This window comes from Pempheris klunzingeri, chromosome 15 (genome assembly GCF_042242105.1).
Source record: "Pempheris klunzingeri isolate RE-2024b chromosome 15, fPemKlu1.hap1, whole genome shotgun sequence".
NCBI classification, from domain to species: domain Eukaryota; kingdom Metazoa; phylum Chordata; class Actinopteri; order Acropomatiformes; family Pempheridae; genus Pempheris; species Pempheris klunzingeri.
The window spans coordinates 18,159,060-18,186,526 of NC_092026.1; the positions used below are offsets into that span (position 1 = coordinate 18,159,060).

At 41.4% G+C, this 27,467-nt stretch overlaps 1 protein-coding gene across 1 annotated transcript; it reads right to left on the reverse strand.

Annotated features, from left to right (window-relative positions):
• Nucleotides 1–16,909: 16,909 nt before the first annotated feature.
• On the reverse strand, nt 16,910–25,441 carry LOC139214325 (Krueppel-like factor 6). The gene is made up of 4 exons (XM_070845149.1): nt 25,174–25,441; nt 22,351–22,933; nt 20,991–21,114; nt 16,910–19,906 (listed from the first exon to the last, which is right to left on the reverse strand). The coding sequence occupies exons 1-4, from the start codon at nt 25,273–25,275 to the stop codon at nt 19,855–19,857; spliced, it is 861 nt and encodes a 286-aa protein (XP_070701250.1). The 5' UTR covers nt 25,276–25,441; the 3' UTR covers nt 16,910–19,854.
• Between the last annotated feature and the right edge of the window lie 2,026 nt (nt 25,442–27,467).

Genomic DNA, 27,467 nt, shown 5'->3' on the forward strand with positions numbered 1-27,467 from the left:
CCTTACTTGAATCAAACTCTTTTTTAAATAACATTTTAAATTTTAGATAACAATCTCATGATTTTTACTATAATGCAACAAGTTTTCCCAATTTGTCCCAGTGGTCGGCTGTGGTACAGCGGCAAAAAATGTCAGGACACCTTGAACTGAAAAGAAGGCTTGTTTGTATTTAGAGAGAAAGATTTGATAGTATGTGTATATAATATTTCAATGTAAAGCCTGCGGATTGGGCTCAGGACAGAGAAAGACACACACGTGCAGTTGGTTACATTCAGAATCCAGTTTGCTTTCGATTTGTACTCCAAATACGTTTGGATAACCTGAAGGTTTGTTCAAAACCTTTCTGATTGCCAGCTCATCTTTCGTATCCTATCATGTTACCACATTTCCAGATCACACAACAGTAGTACAGCATCATTACTGTTGGGAATGAGAATGTACTATAGCACTAATGTACAATCACTAATGATAGTAATGATGTATCATAATCACTGATAGGAAAGATAATATACTTCTGCCATAACAAAATCAGAAAAATGATTTGTAATAAACCACAATTATTCAAGCTAAATCTTGTAATAGAGTATTTTTTTTCCATTACTGCACCTTTTACTCAAGTTGAGGATTTAGTGCTTCTTCCACTTGTCTAGGAAGAAAAAGATTTCACAAGGCCTGAGCTGATGAAACCCTCTTGAAATCAATTAGATAAACTCAAAACACAAGCTGTTATAGATCAAGGCTGTTTTTCTCCGCTCCTGAAAAGATGTAATTTATGAGGTTTCCACCTGACAGCGATGTTTTATGTGTCAGATGTGAGGCGCACGTACGCATGCACACATATGAAAACACTCAGCCATGCTGAAATACCAATGCATATGTGCATACACCCACAGATGAACACACGCACACACTACATTTCAAAATCCAATTAAGCTGGGGCTATGGGATCTCAGCCCTACATGCCAAATGGCTTTGAGTGTCTGCACGTCATCGACAGTGTGAGACAGCTGACAACAAGATTATGGCCATGAGCGGTGCATTTGTGGTTCGGCCCGATGATAGCGTATTATTAGCACGACGGAAGAGAGCAAATGTGTCCTTCACCATGTGATGCCATTTGATCCAAGAGAGGAACAATGTTGAAATGCTTTTTTTAGGGCTCTGTTGGTATGCAAGGGATTTCTATGCTTGTACATTTGTGTATGAAAGAGTGACAAGATTGTATGTGTGTGTACCTGCAAATATGTGACTGCAGGTATAATAACTAGAATGAAATATACAGTGACACATCTTTTATAATGTAGGAAATTAGATTTTAAAAATCCCCCAAATCACACAGAGACTGACGATCATTTGTCAGTGTATAAATAAATGTACTCCAGGTATAAATGAAGGTATATTAGGTGACATGATTTATCCCATCTTTAGGTATCCCACTTATTGTTACATGTTTCAAGCAAACTGTTCTTACGTCAAACCGAGGCTTGTGAGCAACCTTGGTTGTCTGTTTTTATTACACTCAACAGAAGTCTGGAGAATACTGAATTGTATTGAAACAACTAAAACAAACGCAATGTAGTGCCCGCCTCTATTGACACTGAACAACTGTCAGACAAAGCTCCTTATTGTTGTCTTGGCTTGAGTTTCTTTCAAAACATTACATAAATGCCAAGCCAGCTTTGACGTATCAGATGCCAGGCTTTTCCACAACCACATGAAAAGCTGTGCAACAGTTACAGCTACATAATGATGATCATTGACAATCACTGGCTAATAGTCGATTTCCAAAATCACATCCATAGTTCTTTGCACTGTCAGCTACATTGTAGCCAGGTTTTTGAGTTTTCTTTCCACTGCTAACACTTTCTTGTAAAGATATTCTCAATATTCGTCATCATAGAACCACTGGAGTCTCCTGGATAATTTGAGGATACTTTCTTGTCATCTTATGGCCATTTTAGTAATTTAAACTTACTTTTGAGGAATCTTGATTAATTTAATTAATCAATTTCTTTGGTAAACGGTTCTAAATACAAACACAATTCATTATTCTTCGTTATCGCTAATAAAAGGTTTATACCACGTATGCACTGAGAGAGCAGGACACAATATTCAATATCCCCTTCTGGCCAACCTTTGTACCAAAACAACAGGATCCATCATTGCTCTTTGCATCATTTGTAAAACATTCCCAAAGCCTGGAAAAATTATGTTTATAGAAATTAATGTGCAATTGCTGCTCATATCCGGTTTGCAGAAGCAAAGCTTTATGAAGCACTGGGCAGGTGAGACTCCTGTATTTAGGTGATCTTTTGCACTGGTGATTCAATTCAACCTGATCTCAAACACATATGTGAAAGGACCATGACCTCTTAACACTGTATTAGGTTGTGGTGGACTGTAAAGTGTTGAAATGATATTTTGACACCATGGAAACAGTTATATATGATGCACTGTTGTCATGGTAACAATAATAAACACATGCTTAATGTTGTGAAACAGATGTAGTTTGGGTAGATTTAGGCAACAAAACTGCTTGGACAGGTTTGGGTTAAAATAGGCTCATTACTTTCATCCAGGGGACGCTGTTTGTGTTAACGTTGAATTATTTTAACTTATGTCACATGTGTCTGCCAGCAATTATGTGCCACCCCCAAATAATTTGGGGTTGTGAAGCTGTGGCCATTTCACATATTTCTATGACTCTTTGAGTCGTCAGTCTGATTCACTCAGGAGAACTGCGTGCCCAGGAAGCTTTAACTGTGGTGACTGCTGCACCGTAAACTTCAGATTCCACTAAACTAATGAACAGGGCTGAACTTAGATTTCAGGGTTGTTTACATCGCCATGAAAACTGTAATAAACACAGACAGCATGATGCAACCACTCAAATGTGTGACAGTCACACTGGTGATATCACTGCAGAACCTACATATTAGTTGTACATCAACATTTGCTGGTGTCTCTTGACTGGACTCTGAGAGATTAATGTGTTAGCAGCTTCCAACACTGATGCACCATAGAGCCCACAATGGGCTTCATCAGCCAAATTCAGTTAAAAGTTTAAAACCTAAAGACCTACTGCATCTTCACCCCCATTCATAAGTATATACACTGTTGCCCATAAAGTTGGAATAATTGTTCAATACCCCCAATTTTGTTAAAGCCTGAATACACAGTTTGCAAAGTTTGTTTTAAGTTTCACTGTGATATGTTTGGAAGAGTTTGATCAATAAAGTTGAGAAGATATACACTTTATTTATCAAGAATAAATCACATTGTCACAATCATTTCATGAGAAGAGGTAAAAAACATTTTATTCCAACTTTATAGGCAAAAGTGTAGTATGTTGTAAAAACTGCACTTCTCAGTATTACTTAAACTTTTGTGATAATTTCCCTGAACCGCCTGCATGTTGTTACCAACCTCATCTTTTTTATAGTTTAGCATTTTTAAAATAAAGAGCCTCAAAACTGGTATGAAGTCAGGTCTTGGCTGATGATGTCAGCAATGGGCCACCGTAGCTCCAAGTTAACTTCATGAGACACAGACTATGGTAGTATTAAGACGCACAGTATCTTTCTGTGTCACGCAGGAAAAGACAAATGAAAAATTGAACAATGAAAGTATAAAAGTAGTTGGCAAGGGATTGCTCCGCAACAGGAGATTGCCCTTAGAACTCTATTGCATGTGCATGTGTGTGTGTGTGTGTGTGCTTACAGTGTAGCTTTCTACATTCCCCTTGTGGAGTCGCTTTGTAGTTTTTTTTTATTCCTCCACAGTGCACTCCTATTGCCAATTAGCTGACAGTTGTTTTATTATTCTTTTTCAAAACCTCAATCCTAAAAAGTGAAAGAGAGAAAGGAGGGGGAAAAAAAACCCTCAATTTATTATTACACCAGAGCATCGCCTCTGCACCTCATACCTCCAGTTGCAAAACCTCAGGAGGTTCACTCAGAATAGCTCAATGATCAAAAGGCATGAAAATGACATGTTATTTACACTGCTTTAGTATGGGGTTTTGAAGGGGAGGGGGGGTGGCCAAATATTTGGAGCGTTGAGGGTGGAAAACATGTCAAAATGTGGCAGGGTTTCATGAACAATTAATTTTTCCTTTATACATGTTTGTCAGTCAAGCATGCATGTTATGTTCAGAGCAAGTGAGTGTTAACAATTTACTGGGGAAAAAACAATGGGGTCACAGCCTTTGACCCCGCAAGACTTATGAGCCATGGTTCCAAAGAATAATAAAGTTGTAACTGCATTCTAGCATTTTTTGTTTTTTTTTTACAAAACTGGGAGATACAGGAAAAATTAAATGGACAAAGAAACTGATATTAGAAAACAAGCAAAGGGAAGACTTACATTGTTTGGCTCATGTAGCTCATTAAAGGAGACGCAGCAAAATCATGTTAGAGTCTCAACAAAACAAATTAACAAAACTTCAGCAGCATTATGAGAGTATTAATTTACGATATAATGCAGATGTATAAGAATTAGATTTTGGTTGTGTCATAAAAAAAAAACAAAAAACTAGGTCAGCATATTTCCTCCCACAGAGGGAAATTCTGAAAAATACCTGTGAATTTACACAGAGCACACTAATAAAATTCAGTTCTCTGTGAAATTCTTTAGAAATCAATACATCGGTCAAAAAAATTGCTGTGCTTCTAACCTGCCTCTCAGCAAGCTTACCATGTTACCACCTCACAAGCCTAAAATAAATCCCAGTGGTAGAAATGTCACAGTTTTGTTGTGCACAATACTGCCTTAATACTATAGAATTTGGAGACTGAAAAACATAGAATGGTATCATATAATTAACACAACAGACCTTATTAATGATCTAAGATGAACAAGAACAACCTATACATAAGTCCTACGTTCCCTCTCTTTTCCTGTTGCTCTGCGGTTGGTCTCAGCTCCTGAGTGAAATATCTGGTTCTTTAGCAGCTAAATCCTCCACTGTGTTGACTCTCTGCCTGTCTGTTGTTTGGCGCTGAGCAGTTACTGTACAGGGGATTTGAGCTTTTTAGCTGAAAACAGCTGCTTGCTGAGCTGAGCTTCCGCATCAGCTTAGTTTACGACCAACTTGTTCAGCTTTAACCACCAAAATGACCTAATGTCACAGAATCCCCTTCCTTCATCCCTGCCGCTGTTGTTCAGCCGTCATCCGACATGCTATCAGTGTTGATATCTGCTTAAGCGGCCGATGTGGGGGGACGTAGCTATGACCTAAAAGAGTTGTGGGGTAAACACAAGTTAAGCCGGGCCAGTGTTTACATGCAGCGCAGAGGTTTGTTGCAACACGAGTCCCCTGGGAGTCCTGAGAACAGCAGAGCCGAGCTGTAAACAAGAAGCAAGGGGATCTTGGGAAAATAAGCTGATAAACTGAAGTCACATTCGTCCATCTTTAGTGATTCAGACTGAGGAAGATGCATCAGTTATGAGGTCTCATAAAATGTCTCATATTGTTCTCATATGGGCCCTTGATGTGGATGTTTTTCGCTAAAAAAAAAAGAGGAAATATAAGGTAGAGGTTGGTGCCAAACATAGAATGAAGCGCAGACTGTACTCACCGCCATGTGTGTGCTATCTATACAAGGAGACTAAACATATACATGCTTTTACCAAGAAATATCAATGATGAGAAAAGTGATTTAGGCCTGCAGGACCCACTGATGGAAAATAATGACATTGCAGTGTTCTGATCCCATCATAACTCAAAATACAGGTCCCATGCGCTCCAGTGTTTGCAAATGATGCAAGCATGAACTTTAAATTAGATTTTATAAACTTTCCTCATCATAGTCTTTTTATGTAGAGAGTTTTTCTGGCCTTTGAAAGAACCCAATTTAAGTGTTGCGTAATGTCTTCATTTAAATTGCCATCAATGTGTTGAATCTATCTGGCATTAGACAGCGAAGGTTGAAATTCTTGTTTAGTATTTTAGAGGCGTTCCGCTCTGGCATGGCTTTGAATATATCAATATGCACTAAAGCACACATTCTAGGTTATAATTCAAACTAGCAGTTTGATAACACATTTTTTTTTTCTAACTGAGCACCTTCAACAAGAATGTTTTTAAGTTTTTAATTTCGTTATTACTGTAGGAGTCCAAGGCTCCTGAGGCATACAGTAGTGAAACGACATGGCACCAGTGACAAACATTTCAACAGAGGCCACTTTTGTAGCTCATTTAGGTGAAAGAGATCAAGTTCGCCCACTCAGGGTGTGCTAGTTACAAGTCCCTCCCAGTCAGGTTATGTAAATGTTCTGTATATATCAGTGTGGCTGAGGTGACAGACTGAACCATCACGTTCACCCTTCTCCTTATGTAACACGCAGTATGGATGTGGAAATGGAGCCAATAACTCTGGTGGTTCAGTGCATTGCTATACTCCTTTTTTTTTTATATTTACTAATGGTGCAAGAGGCAAAGAGAAACAACAACAGCACCAAAAAGGACAGAAATACAGATAAGTTTACATAATTACGCTTATCTGTAATTGAATAGATACATTTAGATTCAGGTGCCCCGTTATTGAAAACCTAAGCACGTGTTAAAAAAAAAACAGACTGTGATTTTGAGCCTCAGGAACTTGTTAATTAACTCACCCCCTGAGATTAAGACCTAAGTGCAAACTTCACGTCACATTGCAGAGCTTCTCATATTTTGACTTGTGCTATTTCCATCATACAGCATAGATAGAAGAAGTGGTCACATACAGAAACAGGGATATGCCAAACCCGGGGAGCAAATGTGATAAAATTGCTGTTTTTCTGTAGCGTTGATGCATGTTGACACTGGGAAGAGGACAGCAGGGTATCGTACAGATTGATGGGTGCCAGCTCGTCAGATTACAACCCTGTCGAGCCACCGCCAGTGTTTTGGCTTATATAACGATCGGTGCAGGTGTTCTGACATGCATCATATGCTACTGGTGTGTGTTGCCTTCCAGGAGTGAATGATTGGGACTTTTATTTTTGGAACTCTGGACATCCAAAATAACTCTTCTCACTGTCTGGGGTTCCCAGCAAAGCCCTAGACAGGCTCCAGTAAAACTTAGCTGCCAGGGTTCTCACCCGCACCAAGCCCTGACAGCACATCACCCAAACTCATCCACCTACACTCGCTTCCAATCAAGTACCGCATCAGTTACAAAAACCTCTTACTCACATACAAATGCCCTCGCTCCCCAGTACCTCTCTGACCTCCTTCAACCATACACCCGTTCCTGACCCTGCAGCCTCCTCACCTTCCAGCCCGCCCGTCTCCGCACCTTTGAGGACAGAGCTTTCAGCGTTGCAGCCCCGACCCTCTAGAACACTCTCCCTGCCGACATCTACAGCTCTCCATTTTTGGACATATTTAAAAGACTCCTCAAACGCCACCTGTTCACAGCCAACAACCTCTCATAACTCTGCTCCTGTTCTTGCTTTCTCTTCTTTGCTCTCTATGTAAAGCATCCTAGGAGTTTCTAGGAAGGTGCTATATAAATGTATTATTTATTTATGATAAAGTTATTATTATTATTATATTACTTCACAGCTTTACCACTGACATGAAAAATGCATGTTTCTGGTTAAATGGTTAAGTGGCCTGTGTAACCCCAACTGTATCACCAGGCTTTGATAATCTAATTCGTTGTAAATTTGCACCACTTAAGTACAATGTCAACTAATTATTAACTATCATTATTATCAGCATCATTACATAACATTGTGGTCCTGTTATGTAGAGGGCAGCTGTGTCTTAATCTAGTCTTAACACCTGTTAACCCGTTTTACTTGGGATGGATGACCCTAAATGGAATTTGCATGTGACCTATATCAGGACACTTTTCATGCATTCTCACTTCTACCTGTTATTTCTACCTGTTTCTGTACCTACTCATACTGGTGATCTCTTGTTGCCAATTTGCAGGACAAATCATCTTGATTTGAGTTACTATTATTTTGCAATTATTAACTTTTTAACAATGAGCCCAACTTTACTGGCTGCAGGTTGACTTGTAATTGGATTTTGAGAGCGATGTGCATGCATGTGACTGTGTGCGCTGGTGAATTTGGAGTCGTGACAGTTCACATCTGTCTCTCTCCCTCTATCTCTTTCTCACACACTCACAAACACACTCTAACGACTGTTTCAGTGAACGCAGGGGTCTATTCTGGTGTGTGTTCGCGCAAGGTTAGTGTGTGTGTACGCGGGTACAGAGGCAAGAGATATTTTTTTGTGTATATCCAGGGCACATTGTCTGGACAGGGAAAATGAGAATGGATGGGATTGTAATTACTGAATGGAGATATCCACACAGTGTGAAATTAGAAAAGGCTGGGCGAAAACCTCCCACGGGCACAGTCGGTAAAGAGAGAGTAGTTGTCATGGTGATAGGTGAATTCAAACAGGGCTTCACAAACCTTCAGGGAAAGAGGTGTGAGTGTGTGTGACTGAGTTCTTCCTTTATGTGTGTGTCTGTGTGTGGGGTGTGTTTGTGGGTTTCTTCATTGTGAAAGAGGAGAGAAAGTTGCTGTGACCTTGATGTAGACTCGCAGGTGTTGCGTTTTCAATTTTTCTACATTCAAACATGCATTGAGTCTTACATGAGCTGAGAGTGGAGGAGCTAGTCCCAAGGGTGTCATTTTAATAGGGGATGGGATGTCAGTGTCCTCCTTCCATCAAAAACAGTTTTGTCTCCCAACTTTTACAGTTTTTTTAGTCGGAGTGCCTCACTCAGCTCTGAGTTGATGAAAATGTACATACAGTCCTTTGTGTTGCCTTCAATCATTGCGGTGCTCTCACAGCAATATTTCACTCAAGAGCAGCAGAGAGAGCATCACAAGTTTCTTCTTTACATCAGTAATACTTCTCAGGCTGCATACAGGCTGTCCTGAGCAGCTGATTAGTGGAACTTTTTGCTGTCATAAGCTGGCAGGAAGTCCAGCAGACACCTTGAACCTTCCTTCCACTTTTAATAATACCCCATTAGAAGTTAACATCAAACAAACCTAAGGCAGGAAAGGACAGTTCTCTTAATACATTCATTGATTTTTGGTGATTAAAAATCTTAAAGTTCTGACATTTCTTCCACAGTAGCAGCACAGCTCCAGAGATGGCAACGCTTTTACTTTTTTGTCTTTCGTCTAGACCAGGGGAGTCCAAACTTTTTTCACTGAGGGCCACATACAGAAAAACATACAAAGGGCTGGGCCGCTCACTAGAAGTGAGCTATATTGCTAACTTTAATCCACTAGAGGTGATGTATATCGCCTCACCTCTAGTGGATTAAAGGATCAAATGTAGGTAAATTCTGCTTGATAACTGAATATGATTGAAGAAAACAGCCTCTCCATTAGTGGGCTTTGCCTTGTAGGCTCAGGTGATCAATGAGATCCACTAAAAATGCCAACCAGAGAGGGTCACTGAGCTCATGAAGAGGTCCTTCTCTCTTCAAAACTGGTCGATTTCTGATCTCAGGGAATAAAACAGCACAGCACAGAGCCACGACTTAGCCAGCGCCACCACCCCCACCACCAACACCAGCATCAGTATCAGCATCAGAGAGGGAGGCTTGAAATAGTCTGCTAGAGCCCTAGTGCTCGAATTAACAGCCTTACCTCCACTTTCCTGCCCCTCGGCGGACACCGTAGAGGCCAGTCCTTTGCGCTCACCTGTCCCAGCTGGAGCCTCATCCGTCGTACCTCCACACAGCTCGTCCCATTTAACTCCCATCATGCCAACTGCATCTGGCACAGCTTCAAAAACATCCTCACCCGTCGTGGTGCTCTTTAGACTGCTAACATCAAGCAGCTCCTCCGTAATGCAAAAGTGGTCTTCATTAGTTATTAGCTGTGCTCTCATCGCACACCGCGTCTGAAACTTTCTACACTCACTTGCTCTCTTTCCTTAATTCTGCCATTTTAGGTCACCTGTAGCAAATTTCTTCTTCTATTACTCATTTTATAGAGAAGCTGCCTCGTTCAAGACCGTTACTCCCCCTAGCGGTGAGACTAAGAAGTACAACACAGTCCAGTGCAGGTTCCATGTGTGGGCCGTATTACAATACATTTTTAGAATTTCCTGCGGGCCAATGAAAATTGGACCACAGGCCTCAGTTGGCCCACGGGCCGTAGTTTGGACACCCCTGGTCTAGACGAAGACCTTGTAGCTTCATTGCGAGAAAAAAACCTCAAGTAACCTTGGTAACTAAAGTGCTGAAAATGGTATGAGTGTCTCTTAGGTTGGATCAACACATAAATACTTTATCAATTATTTCGTTGTCTTGCTCAAAGACCCTCACTGTTGTTCTAAGAACACTACAGCAACTACTGTGGCTTCAGGGAGACACTCTGTTGCCAAAATACCACTGTATGTACACTGTTTAAAAGAAAAACCTTATTTTCAGTTTATTGCCCCATTCCTAAAACATTCACATGCTTGTATCCCCAGGGGTGTTCCTATTCTGCAGGCAAAGTTTTTAAAGAGTAGCTCCCAGTCACCTTTACAAATTAAGTTCCCTTGCATAAAGTAGTTTGCTGGTACAGTATTGCATTTTTAAAGAGGTGAATGTCTTATTTTGGAGCAAAGCTCATCCCAATTTTATTGTGAGAAGAGAGTACGCTGCCAGAATGAAAGGTGAAAAAATGTTTGTATCACTGTATTATTTTATAAAACTGGGATCTAAATTTCTCAGTTGAAAGCATTTTCCACTAAAGCTGTTTAATGTGATTTCTCATTATCAAATTGTTAATTAAACATTAAAAAATGCTGGGTGTGTTTGGTCTGATTCACTTTCCCGCCTCCTGCACTCATCAAAAACCCGCTGGGTTAGCTTCTGTCAACACAATATTTGAGAAGTCTGCAATTCCATGGCAGTAATATGTATATTATATATACTTTAAAAGGGTAGAAATCTGATATTGGATCATTCCCTTTCTGTGATGACTTGTGATTCATTTTGTTTGTAGTCAAACATGCTGCAGTTGTTCTTGTGTTGTTCGTCGAGGTTCAACATGATGAATACTGCTAGTGTTTGGACAACACGACTGTCAACAAGGTCACATTGTCACTGAGGAATATCCTCCACTACAGCAAGTCTCACAACCTGTGAAAAATGATCATTTGACAGACAGCTGCATACAAATGTAGTTTGTTTCAGGACCGTAGCCATATGATTAGCAATGTGTAAAATTGTCCCTCTGTCATGGATCCTTTGGGGTTCATCTGTTTCGTTATCATTAAGATGCACAAGAATATCTGTTGCTGGTGCTATACTTGCTAGCATGAAAAAAAAAAAAAAAAATCACAGAAATCCCAATTTATTCCAACAGTACAACATACTCTCCATGTTCTAATCATTACTTTGCTCATTTGAATCTCTTTTATCAACACAAATACTGTTTTCACACCCCTATATATTCATACTAATGCACTCTAGGTTGTCATGCTATCATGTTATACAGTAAATTTGCTGTTAATGAAACACTTCCCCATAGCTTCACAAGATAAGCTTTCCAGGCCAGACAGTGTTTCGCCCCCTGAACAAATAAAAATGATTTTATTGTGAGATGGCAGGTAAGAAGCAGAAAAGAAGATAGAAAGTCACTATAATATGCTGAAATGTACACATAATACAATACGTTGTGTACAGTATGTTTTGCCACTGATCTCTCTTGATGCCGGTGAAGATGACAGACTTCACCTCCTGTGTACAGAAGCATCACAGCATGATAGAAATAGCGATAGACTTGGTTCACTGACGAGCAAGAATCCTGCGTATGTGGCTGAGACAGTATCTTGGAGATGATTCTAGCATGGAGAGCACTGAAAACATTGGCAGTGAGCCACCTATGACTGCATTACGTAACCAGAGGCCGGAGACAGGGAGGAGTAGATTCCTTTGTCAGAGTTCAAAGTGCACTGTGAGAAGATAATGGCCTCCTTTTATCAGTATGCCATAGTAATGAGCTTGTTCATCACCTAGGGGAGGAGGGAGCAGGGGAAGGGGAGGATGAGTAGGGGTTCAGAGGGGGAAGGAGGCTGAGGAATGCCCATCCATCAGGCACTGAAGCCAGTGTCTGGCTGGAGCCCCAGCCCCCTCAAACCTCCAGACCTCTTCATCACTGTCTGTGTACACATGGGCTGGAAAAGCCATCCAGTCCACAGCACAACATACGCAGACAGAGTGAACCCCCACAATGCTACTGTAGAAGCATTTAATTCTAATTTTTCTGGTGTTTTGTATTATGACATTAGTTAGATCCTGGAGATTTTAAGCATATAAACCATCTAACTTTGATGCCAGATACCACAGTTTGTTTCCCGTTTCCTACCAACAGTGAAAGTCAGTTTCATGTGATTTCAAATTCAAATGTAAATTCATCCTGCGCAGAGGGAAATTCATCTAGTTGTCAGGTGAAATATAAAATGGATCAAAAAATCTAATCGAACTTTTGTCTGTTTTTATTTAAAGAAACATGAAAGTCATAATAAAACATTTCAGAAATATGGTAAAACCTTTTTTTTTTTAAAAAAATACTACATCCAAACATCACCATCCAACAAACAATGATGGCGGCCCCTCTCTAACCTCCACTAAGTAGATTTAGTTGAGTCAAACATAATGTGAACTTGATCAGACCTTAAACGTGGAGGAGTCAGAAAAATAAGGCACTAACAACCTACTTTGTCTTTGTGTGAGGACTGGTGTCGGTATGATAACCAGCACTACGGTTACACCAAATGAAAAATTACAACATTAAATCATTTTGTAAAACTGTAACCTTGGAATCATTTTTCTAATCAGTGTAGATTAGAGAAAAGAGTTTTTTTTATAGAGCTGCATCATGTTGAACATGGCCTCCTCCTGTGCAGAGCTGTCAGTCAGATGCTTCAGATGTCAGAATTAAAGCACGGCACCCCTCTCCTGTCAAGCTGCCATGTTTCCTTGTATAGACACTAGCGGATGTTGTCTCTTAATGAGGTTCTATTTAATGGCGAGTCCCCAAGTATAACAACCTTTGTAATCTAAAGAGAAATAAAGGAAAATGCCCCTGACTTCTCTCTCTTTAAACCTCGTCAACTTTCCTCTTGCTGTAAACTGATCTCTTTAGTACATAAACACATCAATATTCACAGCTGCTGTACTACTGGGTCATCAGGGCTTTGAGCATTGTGCTCAGCGTTTGCTTGCAATGTTGGTCATCTTGAAATTGAAACCAGTAATCGATAAAATAAAAATAAAAAACGTTGACAGCGTGTCCTCTGGATTATTTGTAGCAAGGACATTGTTTCTGGAAAGAGGTGTTGTTGAATTTCACAATGTAAGATTTTCACTGCTATGACCACCATTCACCTGTATGATATTAGACTGGTGGAGAAATCCTCCAGACCGATATCTCCAATCAGGGGCAAATCAAAACTATAGATTTATAGTTATATTGTGCTGATTCTAATCTTTGATGCATTCATTTAAAACCACTGGACAGAACATAAGCTAATTGCCCAAATGTAAACAGAACAACAAAATGATATGTCGTATTGGTGAATGTGCAAAATTTGCAGTCTACTCAGTCTCAGCTTTTTGTGGCTGGATATGAATGAGAACCAGCCAGAAGGTTCCCAGGTGACAAGAACCTGACGGACTACCATCCCCATGTGGGGTCGCTGACCTCCACTTTCCTTCTGGTTTAACAAGCAACCCCCTCCAGGGCCGCAGGACATATGAGCTCTGAGGAGGGGGAGGAATGTGTGTGTGTGTGTGTGTGTATGTACATATGTGCATGTGGTGAAACCTTGCTCTGGGGAAGATCTTGTTCTCCTGGTCGACCTTGAATGTCCTCATTCATTTCACTGATAGCTCTGAATATGAATGCACTCTCTGAATACTCTTTGCTGAGATTCCAACCAATGCAGAGATCCAAATGAGAACAGCAAAGTGTTAACCCTGCCAAGATTGGGGATCTGCGTCCCTCTGGACCTGCCCCATGATAACTGCAGTACTTACAGTCCAGGTGCTGTAAAATGGTATATATAGCTGAGTCGGTTAAAATGGAAACATTTGGACCAAATGCCTGTCAGATGCATAGAAAGCTAAGCAGGTATAAAGGGTCTAATTTTGGAGAATTTCATAATTCCCTTGAGGAACCTGAGACCTGACCTGAGAAACAGGTATTAGTAATTCAATGCCTAATCTATTTAGGCATTGAATTACTAATACCTGTTTCTCAAAAAAAAAAAAAAACAGAATTAGGTTAGTGTAGCAGTAGGAACTGGAGTTACAGGTTGTTGTGGCTATTCTGGTCAGTCAGGGCCATTGGACACTGAGGTCTTTTGTATTAGTTTTGGCAATGTGAGGCTTAAAATGACCAAGGGAAGATTTTACATCCTACAAAGACACATATGTTACACACACTTGATATTTTTGGGAGGTTGATTCTGATATTTTTAAGGCTTAATCTAGATATTCCTATCCGCGCGGAGAGGGCTTTAAAGCAGCCTGTAGACAGTCACTTGGGTAGATAAACCTTACACAGAATATTCTATGATTAAATGAAGCTAATCAGACAATTTCTGATATTCTCGGGGGGTCTTGTCTTGTTTTATCATCTATATTTATGGGCCTGCTTTTAAAGATGTTACATGCTAATGGAGCCAAAGTCTTTGTATCAGCTATCTCAGTGCATATTGTAACACATTTCCAACTGATCTCTCTTTATTGAATTTAGTGGTTCAAATAGCTTTGTGTGCAAACCTTTAGTACCAATATCTGCCAGGTATTGCAGATTTGTGCAATGCATGCACTCTATCTGTACTCTGCATCTTGTCATGACCACAACTATTAGTCAGATGGCTCTTAAAATGAAAATATAAGGTTTAGAAATGCTCTGTTGATTGTTAACCTGAAAAGGCACATCATGATCAAGCTACCCATTGCAACAACTCTGATGTAACTAAGCATCACTAAACTTTAACAAGAGCCTGTGCAGAAGCATCAGTCAGATGGAGTGTATTCATTTACACTTCCCAAAGAGTGCCTGTATTCAAGGTCTCTGTAAGGAAAATGATCCACTTTTACCACTGAATTATCCAAACCAGAGTACTCGTGTGTAATTGTGCACACAGTGGGGAGCCTGCTAGCTCCTGAGGAACAAAATAAGGCCATTTTAGTCTGTCATATTCATACATATTTAATTGTCCCCAAATAATTCCACAAAAAGATATTTTGTCCAATTCCCCAATACTTGGAAACACCCAGTCCCCCAAATCATTACAGGGCATATGCTATCCTTCAAAAGACAGCATGAAATGTTTGGCCTATCAGAGCAACTGCATTCAGTGCTGGGAGATTTCTTGTCACCAGGAAGTTTACTCAGGAAATGAAAGGGTTTTTATCCGCAAGTATCTGATTGAAGAAATATGACTGTTTTTTTTTATTTAATCTCCTTTTTCCTTTTTTCAAAGTCTTACTTATTTCCTTTCTTTACATGTTTATTTTATTATAATGCTCAGTTTTTAGTTCTGGCAATTTGAATTATATTACCAATAAATATCTTTGAAAAAAAAAAAAAAAGCTCATGAGAGTGCTTCAATTATTTAGGGGCTTTGGGGCACCAGCGTGGCAGGCTCAGTGGAGCAGTGTTAAAGCTGAATCACTTTGTGCTCGCAATCGGAGATGAAGAGGCTATTTGTCTGTGTAGTGTGCAGAACTCTTATCAGGGATTTGTTTGCGGCAAAACGTAATTTGCATAAATTTCTTGGAGAGTAAGATGAAAACTCAGCTCTTGGCTGGAGCAGGAGGAACAGATTTCCCTCACCAACCAGCTCACATTGCTGCTCTCATGTCAAACTTGGGCAGAGTATTCTAATTTCTGCCACATTGTTACACACCTCAAATGTCCTAAATGCTTCTGTAGTGAGCTTTGGATTGTGAGATGAATGTGCTTAAATGATAATTCCAGTTTTTTTACAACTTGGATCTTATTTTCACAGCTTTGGCCATCATTTCTACCAGTCATGATGGTACTGTAATCAGCAAAGTAGGTGCAATGGTGCCCCCAGAAATGTTTCATAGGGGTGGCCAAAATGGGCCACTAAAAATCACACATCAAAAGCCAGTAGTGTGTGTGTGTATCAAAAGCCTGATCCATCTTATTCTTCTATGCCATAGAGCTCCATTGTTGTCCAAAAACAACATCAATCTGACTGTTGCACTGAGTTTCTACATCTACATGAACACACACTCTGTATTTCATTTTGACTCAATCCCACATACACCATCCTGCTGCCCCAAACACTAACTAGAGCACCGAATATGGATTAATCCGCTGTTGAAATTAGTCCCTAATAAGCGCACTATTTACTTCTGTTTGACTAACATTTGCTAAAAACTTCAGTGTTACTTTGGTCAGCTACTTCGCCTTTTGAAAAAATGACACTATACAGTATATTTGTGACCCGTATTTAAAGATTTACATCCTCAGTAGGAACGTGTGGGCTTGTGAGCAACACATTGTTGGTTTTGGTTTTGGTTTTTACGGGGAATAAGACGTGTAAAATAACATAAAGCATTGTTATTATTGCTGCTACCAATAATGGCAAATACTAGGCAAATAAGACCAAATGCGTAAGAAACCACATTAACCCTTTAATGTAAATGTTTTTGAAAAAGAATAATGGATGACTACCATCTAACTACATGGCTTTGGTTCCAGTCACTGCATCCCTGCCAGTATGGTACGGTTCTGTGGGTGACCCTGACCTCTTACCTCTATGGGGACTGGGGGTAACAGAGATAATTTCTCCTTTGGGAATCTACTGAATATCCCATAAACAAAGACTTCCTGGTTGCCTGTGTCCTGGGGGGCGGGGGGGGGCTGCAGGAGAAAGAAAACAAAAACCACATGTAGATCCAATAAAGTCTTTTTATCCATTTTCCAATAAAAAATACATTCATACAGAAACTATTTTACAAAACAATTTCAAATGAAAAAATCTTGTTATGCCATAAAACAAACAAAAATAGAGCCTCATATTTTATCTCCATGTTTATCCAATAAAGATTCTCTAGCTAAAGATAGGGTGTCTTTGCAGGTCTTTGAAAAGTTGAGAGAAAGAAATCACATGGCAAATAAAAAACATAATACTTAGCGGGCACCAGAATGCAAAATTATGATAATTCAAGTGTCCAGAACAATTCACGTCTGAAAAGTGTTTTTTTTTTTTTTGTTTGTTTTTGTGTTTTTTTTGAAAGATGATAGGCCACAGGTGTATACGCAATTGGTGCCTTTTTGAATGTACATTTGCTCTACCTTTCTCAAATCAAAAACAAAGATGTTACAGAAGCAAATGGAGGAGAATGGAGTGTGTCTATTTTACAATAAGTCTTCAGCCTCTTTTCTTTATTGGTTCATCTTTAGAAACAACACACTGTACGTGTTTTTGGTCCCATACCCTTTCAAAATAGAAGCTTCCTTACAAAATTCTCTTAGTTTACAATGTACATATCTTTGCTTTTTTGACATTTCTCAGTGTATGGACTCATAATTTTGACCAGCGTCTCCTGTACAGTTGTATTGTTACAACAAGGCTGTCTTTGAGGTTGACTACTGAGTGACAAACATCAACAAGTTTTATAACTTATCACTTAAACCAGCCATACCCTTACAGCAGATCAGCTTTTTTCAACACCTCCATACGTCTTACTTTGCAACACAACATATCACCCAGTAAAAACACTGTGGCTCCAAAATGTTTTCTAGAAATGGGGAAAATGGTGATGGAGTTTTTTTTTCCAATTATGACACTGAAGGGATTTAAATAACACAAAAAGATCAGAGAGTTTTATCAACCCACAGAGGTGTGCGTTGAAGTCATGTACAGTAACTGAAGATAAAACATGCATATAAGTGAGTTGGTACAGACATACATCTGTTCCTGGTCTCATCTCAGTTCACCTGCAGACACAGACAGAAACCTGTGGGCCTGTAGCTCAGCTCAGATGAACTGGTTAGACCGGTTTTGGTACCGTTTAGTCAGATCACGGGTTGTTTAAACCAGGACTGAGTAAAGATACTGACTCACCCTGAGGGCGAGACTTAACAAAACATACAACATCAAAACAGACTCATGATTGAGAGTGTTGTCATTATTCTGAAGGACACATCTTTTCTTTTAAGACTGCAAGTGTTGACATATCAACAGCTATAAATGGCCCAAGCATACTGTAAATGTTTTCTTTGCAGTAAATCCTAATTTGTTAAAATCTTGGTGGCTAAGCATGCCAAATTTCATGAGAACATATTTCCAAGACTCTGTACCTTGTCCATCTGAAGTGCATCCACACTAGCTCATACTACATAGTAGTAAACCTTTACAAAATGGAATTTGTTTTCCAAGTGCTCCACAATTCTGTCTCAAACGGGTTATTTTGGAGAATATGATTTTGTTTTGATATAGTTATGATATATTCAACAAATAATGCACAGAGATGTAAAAATGGCAGTCATTATGAAGCTGATACATAGTTTTTTTTTATTATTATTATCATTCAGGAGTGTAGACGAGCCTGCTGCGAGACAAAAGGGCAAAGGTGCGACTGTATGGATCAGAGCCTTTATAAAGCAATTCAACAACGCACTAGTGCATTCGCAACCCCCCGTTTGGTGTGTGTGTGAAAGAGAGAAAGATCTATTTAACAGGACAAGGCCACTTACATAAGGCATCAGTAAGGTCAACAGTGCATTTACAGATAGAACAAAAGAGAAAAGCAAAAGTGAAGAAAAAGGAAGGAAAATCCCATGATCAAGACAGTTGCCAAGCAATAGTGGTATCCCCAACTTATCAAGAAAATTAAAAAAAAAAATACAAAATGACTGCCTTATGTGTTTTGTACAATACTATGATATTGAGTAATATGAAGGTAGCTGCTCTCGAATGGAATTTTGTTGTCCTATAAGCAAACAGGTGAGCAACACATCCCCAGATCCCATGCAACTTCTGTTATAATGGCAATAACTGTTTGTGTACAACCGTTGTTTTTTTTTTCTTTCTTTTTAGATACAGAGCTTACACAATGGACAACAAAATGAGCTTTATAGCGTGTATGTTTTGAGACAGGCTACATAATACATTGCACATTTAATAGCTGCACTAAACAAAACGACCTCCCATGTTTGAATAGGGAGCTGTAGTTCCACCTCCACGCAGAAAGTGGGCGCTATCTAGCAAATCAGCTCCGCCAAACAACCCCCCACACTCCTCTCCACAGCCAATAGACTCATACAGCACAGACAGAACCCTTTTTTGCTTGCATTCATTCTCAGTGAGACCACAAATATCCCACCCCGAAAACCTCACTTGGTAACATCACCCCCTCTTTGTCATTCACTCGTTGCTCCACAATGCAAGCTCCATCCGCTCCATGAAGCCAACACAGGCATCCAGTCACAGGCACTCACAGTCCCCATGCGCACAGGCAAACACACTGTCATTGGAGGAACGGCACCCCCGCAGGAGTCCATAATCCTCCAGGAAAAAAGCGCTGAACACCATAGAGAAGAGTCTCTTCCTGTCTTCTCCAGTCCAGATTTTTCCCATTTTTAAAATTTTTGTCAAGTCTCTCCCCGCCCTCCCACTCCTCCGTAAAAGCCTTTCAAGAGCAATCTCCACAGCGAGGTGTTGGAGGCACTAAGTATGGTGCAAATAATAGCCTGCGTTGCTTCATCTTTTCCCACTGACTGGAACACGACGGTGCTCCTGTTAACGCTCCCAGGACACACCAGCCTCGCTGATCCCCCACAGGTCAGGACAATCAACCAGAATCATCCCTCAGCGCTCTCAACACTGAGGCCATCTTAGATGTGCCTCTTCATGTGCAGCGCCAGGTGGTCAGAACGGGAGAAACACCTGAGGAGGGAAAATGAAGAGAACATTCAGCTGCTGGATTGAAGGAATAAAAAGGTTTTCATATGGTTTTCTCATTTGCTTATTACAAATTTTAAAAAATGTGCTGTCTGATATCTCCTTTTACCCCTGCAGTCAATAGACCACAGTAAATAAAGCTATTATGACTTATGGGAAGCAGGACATCGAGCCAAAATTGGCTATTTCTAATAAATTAAATAATAGTAGCAGATTATTAACAAGTGAAACCAGTCATACAAACACTGTACAGTCTCTTTTTCAGTAGTATAATTAACTGTATTACTGTTGTAACAACATTAGATAAAACTGCCAGTGATAGTGGCTTTGCAGCCATTTTGCCACCTGTTTCGCACTTCGGTATTCCTAATTGCCCAACTAGGAGATATCTTAACTGTCAGACATTTCTGATATCTCCAACTAGGAGGCTGACATAAATGCACATGAAAAAGCCCATGATTCACTCTGATCCAGTTTCCTGTCACAACCTATATCCGCTTGTCTAATGCCGTTATCTGTCATCGCCTGCACCACATGGGAGACGATAAAGCTGCAGTGGCTCATTGCGATATCGCCCAGTCCTACTCAGTGCACTTCTCGTCACAACACCTTCTGGCTTCCACTCATAAACATTTCCCATGCGACCCTTTGCCTGTCTCTTTGTACGCCACTCATTTTTTCCAACCCCTTGACCTCGACCCTCTTCTGTCAGTCCATCCTTGACCCTCATTCAGTCCTCCACCTAGCATGTAATTTCAGTAAACTAATTTGCAAACACAAGTGGTGATCTTTGTTTGTGAATGGGACCTTGGCACCAAAGGTAAAGAGAAGGGCTTGCAGCTGGTGTTTGGAAGATAACGTTCTAGACATCCTTTGAAGGAGGAATGAAATCAAACAACTGACAGCACTTTGTTCAAGAGATATTACTTTTACCACAGAACAAACTCTTGATTCCTTGAGCTGCTTGTAATGTTGACAATCAAACTTTTTCCATCTTTGTATTTGCTGAAGGTCACCGAGCTTATGTGTGAGCAACCATGAACAGTTAGGGACTTTCCAGCGCGCTCACCTGTCACAGTGACTACATTTGAATGGCTTTGCTCCAGTGTGCTTCCTGAAGTGTCTGGTGAGTTCATCGCTTCGTGCAAAGCGCCACTCGCAGCCCTCCCATGAACACCTGTAGGGTTTCTCACCTGCAAACATCACCATGGAATCAAAACATTAACATTTATCAAGCAGTGCATTCTTTATCAAAAGTCAAAAGATTTCAAAACACGGAAAATCTGCACATGTTCAGCGACCTTTTGTCCTTAACAAACACGTTTCTGCTAGTTTTGCGAAGAGTTCGCCTTTTGATACTTAACCAGTCTGAAGACATTTTTTCAAATAGCCTGTCTTATCCACTTTATCTTGTCTCTATGCGCCCCATTGAAGTGTCACCTCAGACAAGTGTTATAATTGTAGTAATTCTGAGCTATCAATCAAACTGTCAGAAACTCTGACATTTTGAGATTCAATGTCTCAAATATGTAGCCAATATTTGCAGGTCTTACTTATCCGGAAGGTTTTGCAATGCTGATTACGTGGAAAATGGGATCCTGTACAAGTAGGTGCTAAGCAGATTGGGCTGACTACTGTAAGAGAAAAACAACCTTGTGCCTTGTGGGCCTCGAGAGCTGTGGTATGCAGCTTTAAGGAACTGCCCGAGGAGACGGCTTATGTAATGGTGGAGAGCTGCAGGAAAAAATAGAGACTGTTCCTAATGGTCTTGAAGGCCATTAACCATGTGGCTAACATGGACAGCGAAGGATGCTAGGAATGCGACTTCCTCTACTAATGGGCGGCACAGCATGGCAGAGGTCAAAGGTGACAAGGGAAATTGTTCACATTTGAACCCCTGACAAAAACCCTGCAAATGTCAGATTCCCATAATTTCTTCCTCTTTTTTTTTTTTTGGCTGTGAAGGGAAACGGGCGAGTTTCTGAGTCTTTTCCCATGGTGAAATTTGAGAACTGTTGATTTGTTTTCAGGATCCACATCCTTTGGGTGTTGCTCGGCCACAAAAGAGCATCCCTCCCCCTCCCGCCTCTCGCTCTCTGTCTCCCTTCCCCCTGCATGAAGTCACGTTCTTCTGTGTGAATTAGGTCACAGTTGAGGGCATTCCTCCTGACAAACTATTCAAAGTATGTGGGAGGGTTTTCAACAATTTGAGCAAGAAATCAACACGTACATTCATTTTACTCACACTTTCAGGAGGTCTTCACTCCTCAGATGAGTTGATGAAATCTTACTTTGCTAAAGTAGGCTTAAAAACATGATGCCTTAACCTGTCAGGGCCATAACGAACCCTTTCCCCTCTCTATCAATGAATTTGCACCATTGACATTTTGTACATGATCAAAGTGATAATAACTGTCAAGCATTTTTACCTGTGTGCGTGCGCTGGTGTGCTTTGAGGTGGGAGCTCTTGGTGTACACCTTCCTGCATCCGTTGAATTGACACCTGTGCACCCGCCTCCTGCCGTCAGGTGACGCCTCTCCGCTGGTCAGCCCTGATCTCTCTACGGCCCTCTCCATGCCCCCAGTCCTTATTTTCCCAGGTGAGTGCAGCACAGTCTGTATCCCACTCCACACCTGGGCGACAGAGACCTCCTTGCCTAGCTCAGGCGAGGACGGCGGCGTGCTGATGATGGCGGAGCCCAGGTCTTCGCCACCGTCTCCCAGAATGTCAGTCAAAGAGCTGGAGGAGAAGTCAAGAGTAGGGGAGAGCTCCTCAGAGCTGTCCGAGGCCTCACTGCTAGCGTCAGAGTTGAAGCCGCCGGCGTCAAGGTGCTGGCTGTCCTGATTGTCTTCTTCCTCCTTGATGTGGGGGATCTTTGGGTCTGGCTCATTTGACTTGTCCCCGCAGGCGAGCATCAGTTTGCTCCACAGGTCCTCCTGACTCTCAAATTTGAGGTCTGTGGCCGAGACGTAAGGCTCGCTCTGGAGGTACCTCTCCAGCTCGAGGCATGTCTGTGTGGGGAGAGGACGAGATAGCAGTGAGCTTCACACGTGCACAGAGCCTGAGGCCTGTAAGATAACATTTCTCTTCAGCTGGAAAGTCCCCAAAACACCAAAAAAAATTGATTTGTTTTTACGGGAAACACAAACTCTGGTGTTCTGCTATCCACTGTGTTTATTCTTAGCAGCAGCAGCAGGACGAGGAAATGCTATGACACTGTAACACCACTGACCCCGCTTCCTTCCTGCCAGCAGGAACAAGGAAAGACACAATGTCCTATTCAAAGGATAGTCAAGTACATTCTAAGGGTGCCCTCTGAGGCCATATCAGGGAAGATTACAAGCACCACGTTTCCTTCTGAGAGCAAGCAAGAACAAGGTGCTCTTACCCGCGTACGCTTCCATGGTTGTGTGCGTGTGTGCAAGTGCATGTAGGTGTGTGTTGGGGGTGGTCATGAAATTTACATATGCTACAGAGCCCCCCGTTGGGTTAGGGAAGTGCTTGTAGATCTTTTAAATCTATCAATTATTCAACATAATGTGGATTTAATAATGCATTCAGAGGCATTGCTAGAAATAACATAGCACACCAGGGACTGAGAGGAGGGAGGTCTGGTTCACGGGGGTCCATAAAAAGCCTGGCATGAATACTGCAAGAGCCGCTGTGGATTGTGGGCTTATTTTCTTTGGAAAGGAAGTGAGAGAGTACTTCCTCAACCCACTGCAGTGGGTTAGCAGAGGCCAGATATGAGGTCCACTAACAGGCCTGTGCAGTTTCCTAATGAAGCAGAATATAATTTACTGCTAAATTCTATTACAATAGAACTGAGCTACCTTCAGCTTGGGGTCACAGGATGAATCTGAAGGGCTGCCAGCTGATTGACAAGTTAGGTAAGAGGAAAAGAATGATATTTTGAGTTTTACCTCTTCAGGCCTCTAAAATATTAAAATGAAGAGTCCCTGAGCAGGGGATATTCCTCTTTGGCTGCTGACAGCTCAGAGGTATATGCAATATAGTAACCTTAATACATTAATGGTGACACTACATTTCAATAACAGAAGGACAACAGTATTCCAATCTTACAGCAATGCCACCATTGATGTTTCTTAATAGACAAACTTAACTAATGCCTAAGGTAGGAAAATGCTTATAATAAAAACTTGATGTCTAAAACAGGAATACTGTGGGAAGGCAGTAGTAATTTAGTAATGAGAGAGAATGCATTCAAGACAAATGTCTCGTCAGCAGTGCTGGATAAATCCCAGGCGAGCTTTAAATGCCTGGGAGGGCGACTTGGCTCGAAGCCCAAAGAGATCTGATAGACGGAGAGATAGAAGAACACCGAAGCGTGTTGCCAATTCATTTCATTTCCTAACACGAACAAGGGGCGACTTTCGCTCCCCCCCCCCCTCGATTCCACTGTTCAACTCCACTGTTCTGTCATCCAGGGGCCGCTTTGTCGAGCCAAATTGGAATAGAAGTCAGTCTCTCTCTCTTTCTCCATCTAGTCTGTCACTCTCTTATCTGTGTGTGTGTGTGTGTGTGTGTGAGTGACAGAGCAAGCGCGAGCAAGGGACAGGGAGGTAGAGAGAGGTAGAGAGAGGAGAGAGAGAGAGGAGAGAGGAGGAGGAGGAGGAGATACGCGCAAAAACGCACGGCTCGCCATTCAATCGCTAAATCTGCAACACACGGCGTGTTTTTATTTTACCTCACGCCGCTGTGCCTCGAAAACATGCAGACACGAGCCCAAAAATATCTGCAACAATATTTTCAACAGCAAAACAACTCTAAGCATGTTTAAAGATAATTAAAAAAAAAAAAAAAAAACACACAGTAAAACTACAAGTCGCTTCAGAGTGATCTTTTAAATATTAGAATATTATTCCAAGGAATCAAAATGATCCCACAAAGTACAACAAGGCACCTAAAAAGTCACTATTTCCATCAAAGCCACACTATCGGGGCATTTGGAAATGTCATACAAATATTGAATTGTCTGTCATTAGGGGAACTTGCATCACTTCCCCCCTGTACACGCATGCAAGGCGACTTTTGGCTGGGAAACTGATATTAACTGTTGCACTAAATCAAGCGGGGAGTCACATGAACAACTTTGACATTTGCACGTCCGCACGCAGCTGTCAAGTTTCCCCAAATTGCCCACATTCCTCGCACTTCCATACAACAATCGCCCACCAGCGCGGCCCGATCTGTCAAGCTGCGCGTTTCGATGGAGGGAATAACTCGTTACCTGCTGCCAGTACTCTTCCAGAGATGGTAAAGCTGAGAAGTATCCGGTGTCGTGCACAATTTGGAGCTCCTGGAAGATGCTACACATAGGGATGACATCCATTTCACTCCTAAGATGCAGCCACAAGTAAAAGCGAATTCAAGCTTGTAGAAAAAACACGAAGCCTGCTGTGTTCAGAGAGACGCTGGAGTCTTGGCTGTATTTGCATGTAAAATAGTCGGGAGTCGTGCGCTTCCAGTGGAGGTTTTGAGCGTGTGACGCACGGAGAGCGCACAACACTGAACTCTCCAAAAGTCCGTCAGCGCACTGTAAACTTCCCCCCCCCTCCCCGATTCAAAATTACAGACATACCCACCCCCATGTGATTACATTACGTTTCAGCACGTCCACCAATGGGCTTGCAGGGGCGCACCACCCGCCTACCAGACCACCCCTGGCCAATGCTGAGCCAGAGCCGACTCATCCTGTGTGTTGTGGTTGGCGCGCGGTCCGAAGCGTCTCCGGCTCCCATTGGGCTAAATCAGCGCTATTTTTAGAGTCCTATATAACACGGGCTCCTCTCGTACCAAAACGAGGAAGTTGGGGTTTCTACTGATTCAAATGTGAGTTTCAGCTCCTCCGGAGCGGCGGCAGCCGCAGGAGAAGCACTGGACGCTGGCGGCGACTGTCGAGCTCAGCTCCAGCCTTTGAATTGACACACTTCGCTCTTGTCATTTCATCATTTACACACACGCCCACTACACGGGCATCTCTTCTGAGGGCGAATTAAGTTTGGGATGTAACGAGGAGAGTCTGCAAAGAGACTCACGGTGCTTCAGTATTTCTCCAGTCTGTCAAATCATGGCAATAATATTCGAAGGTGCCTGCAAACTCAGGGGGACCGTCAAAGACCTGATCAATTTCTGTGCTCTATGAAACAAATCAGATAGACTTCTTTTCATGGCTATCCAGAGGTCCATGAGGATTATTATGAGTCTCCCTGTGGCAGTGGAGACAGTTTAATAAGCTATTAAGTCATAATAGAGTTGCTATAATGATGATTATTCACAAAATGCTGTGCAGGTTATTGTAGTGGCAGCAGCTTGAGGCATATCATGAGGGACAGGTTTGCTTCTGCTAGGAGATAATGTGCATTAGTGTGTACATGTGCTGGCGTGAGTGTGTGTGTGTGTGTGTGTGTGTGTTTCATTCTCAGTCACCTGTGGCTCTCTTTCTACAAAAGACAGCTTACTTCTCTTGCAGCAAAGCACGTTTACTATTCTTGATTACGGTCATGAAACCACATTGCTGGTTTACTCATTTCCTCTAGAAGCAGGAAAGAAGAGGAGGTAAAAAAAAAAAATTAAAAAAAGCGCGGGCCACCCATGGTGCATGGTGAGAGTTTCTAATATAAGATCCCAGTATAGTGTATACCTCACAGCTCTAGAATGACAAGTTATAAATACACACTGGCACTCTGAAATGTATTTTCCTTTTCACCTCCTTTTAATGTAGATGATCAGTGCTCTGCAGTGATCAGTGCTCCACCACTTCCTTTCTCACCAGCATCAAAGAAGCGTGACTATCAATCAGAGGTAATAGGCCTACATGTTGATATATAAAGACATTGATGTCCTGGATATGTGCTTTGCTTTGCTTTAATTAGGCTGTTGGCATAAAAAAAAACTTCATTTGTGTAATCCCATATCAGCTTTGGAAAAAACAATCAAATATTCATTAATCAATGGCTGTAAAATACAGGTGGTCCAGGCTGTAATCATGCTTTTATTTTGCTAGGGGAGCAGTTCAACTGCATACTTCCCTTCAGCAAGCACGATAAACAACACTTGAATTCGTTTGAATCTCTTTTCAGTGGAGAATATCTTATTTAATCTCCCTTCATCAGTCAAAGCACGATGACTAATGCTGAGCTATTATTGAGCTTGCTAACTCCTAACATACATTACATGTGAGTAAAACTACATATCCAGTTGCATAAGATGTGGGATAAAGTTGAAATCAAGCGGAACAACAGCGGCATTGACGAGTTAAAGGCAGGCGATGTGACAAACAACATATTTGGAACAGAGCACCATTGTTTGACCCATCAGCCCGGTCGAGCGCCTCCACAACGGAGTCTCTTTTGTTGAGATCTCAGCTGTGGGCACATTTGCAGCACTCAGCAGCATCACATTTTGTCATGAGTCTATGGGTTCGAGGACAGAGAGCACATGGACAGGTCTCTGTTGTGACACAGATGATAAGTAATAGCTGGGAAGAGTCATACTACCCTTAAGCAATGGTGATTCATTGTT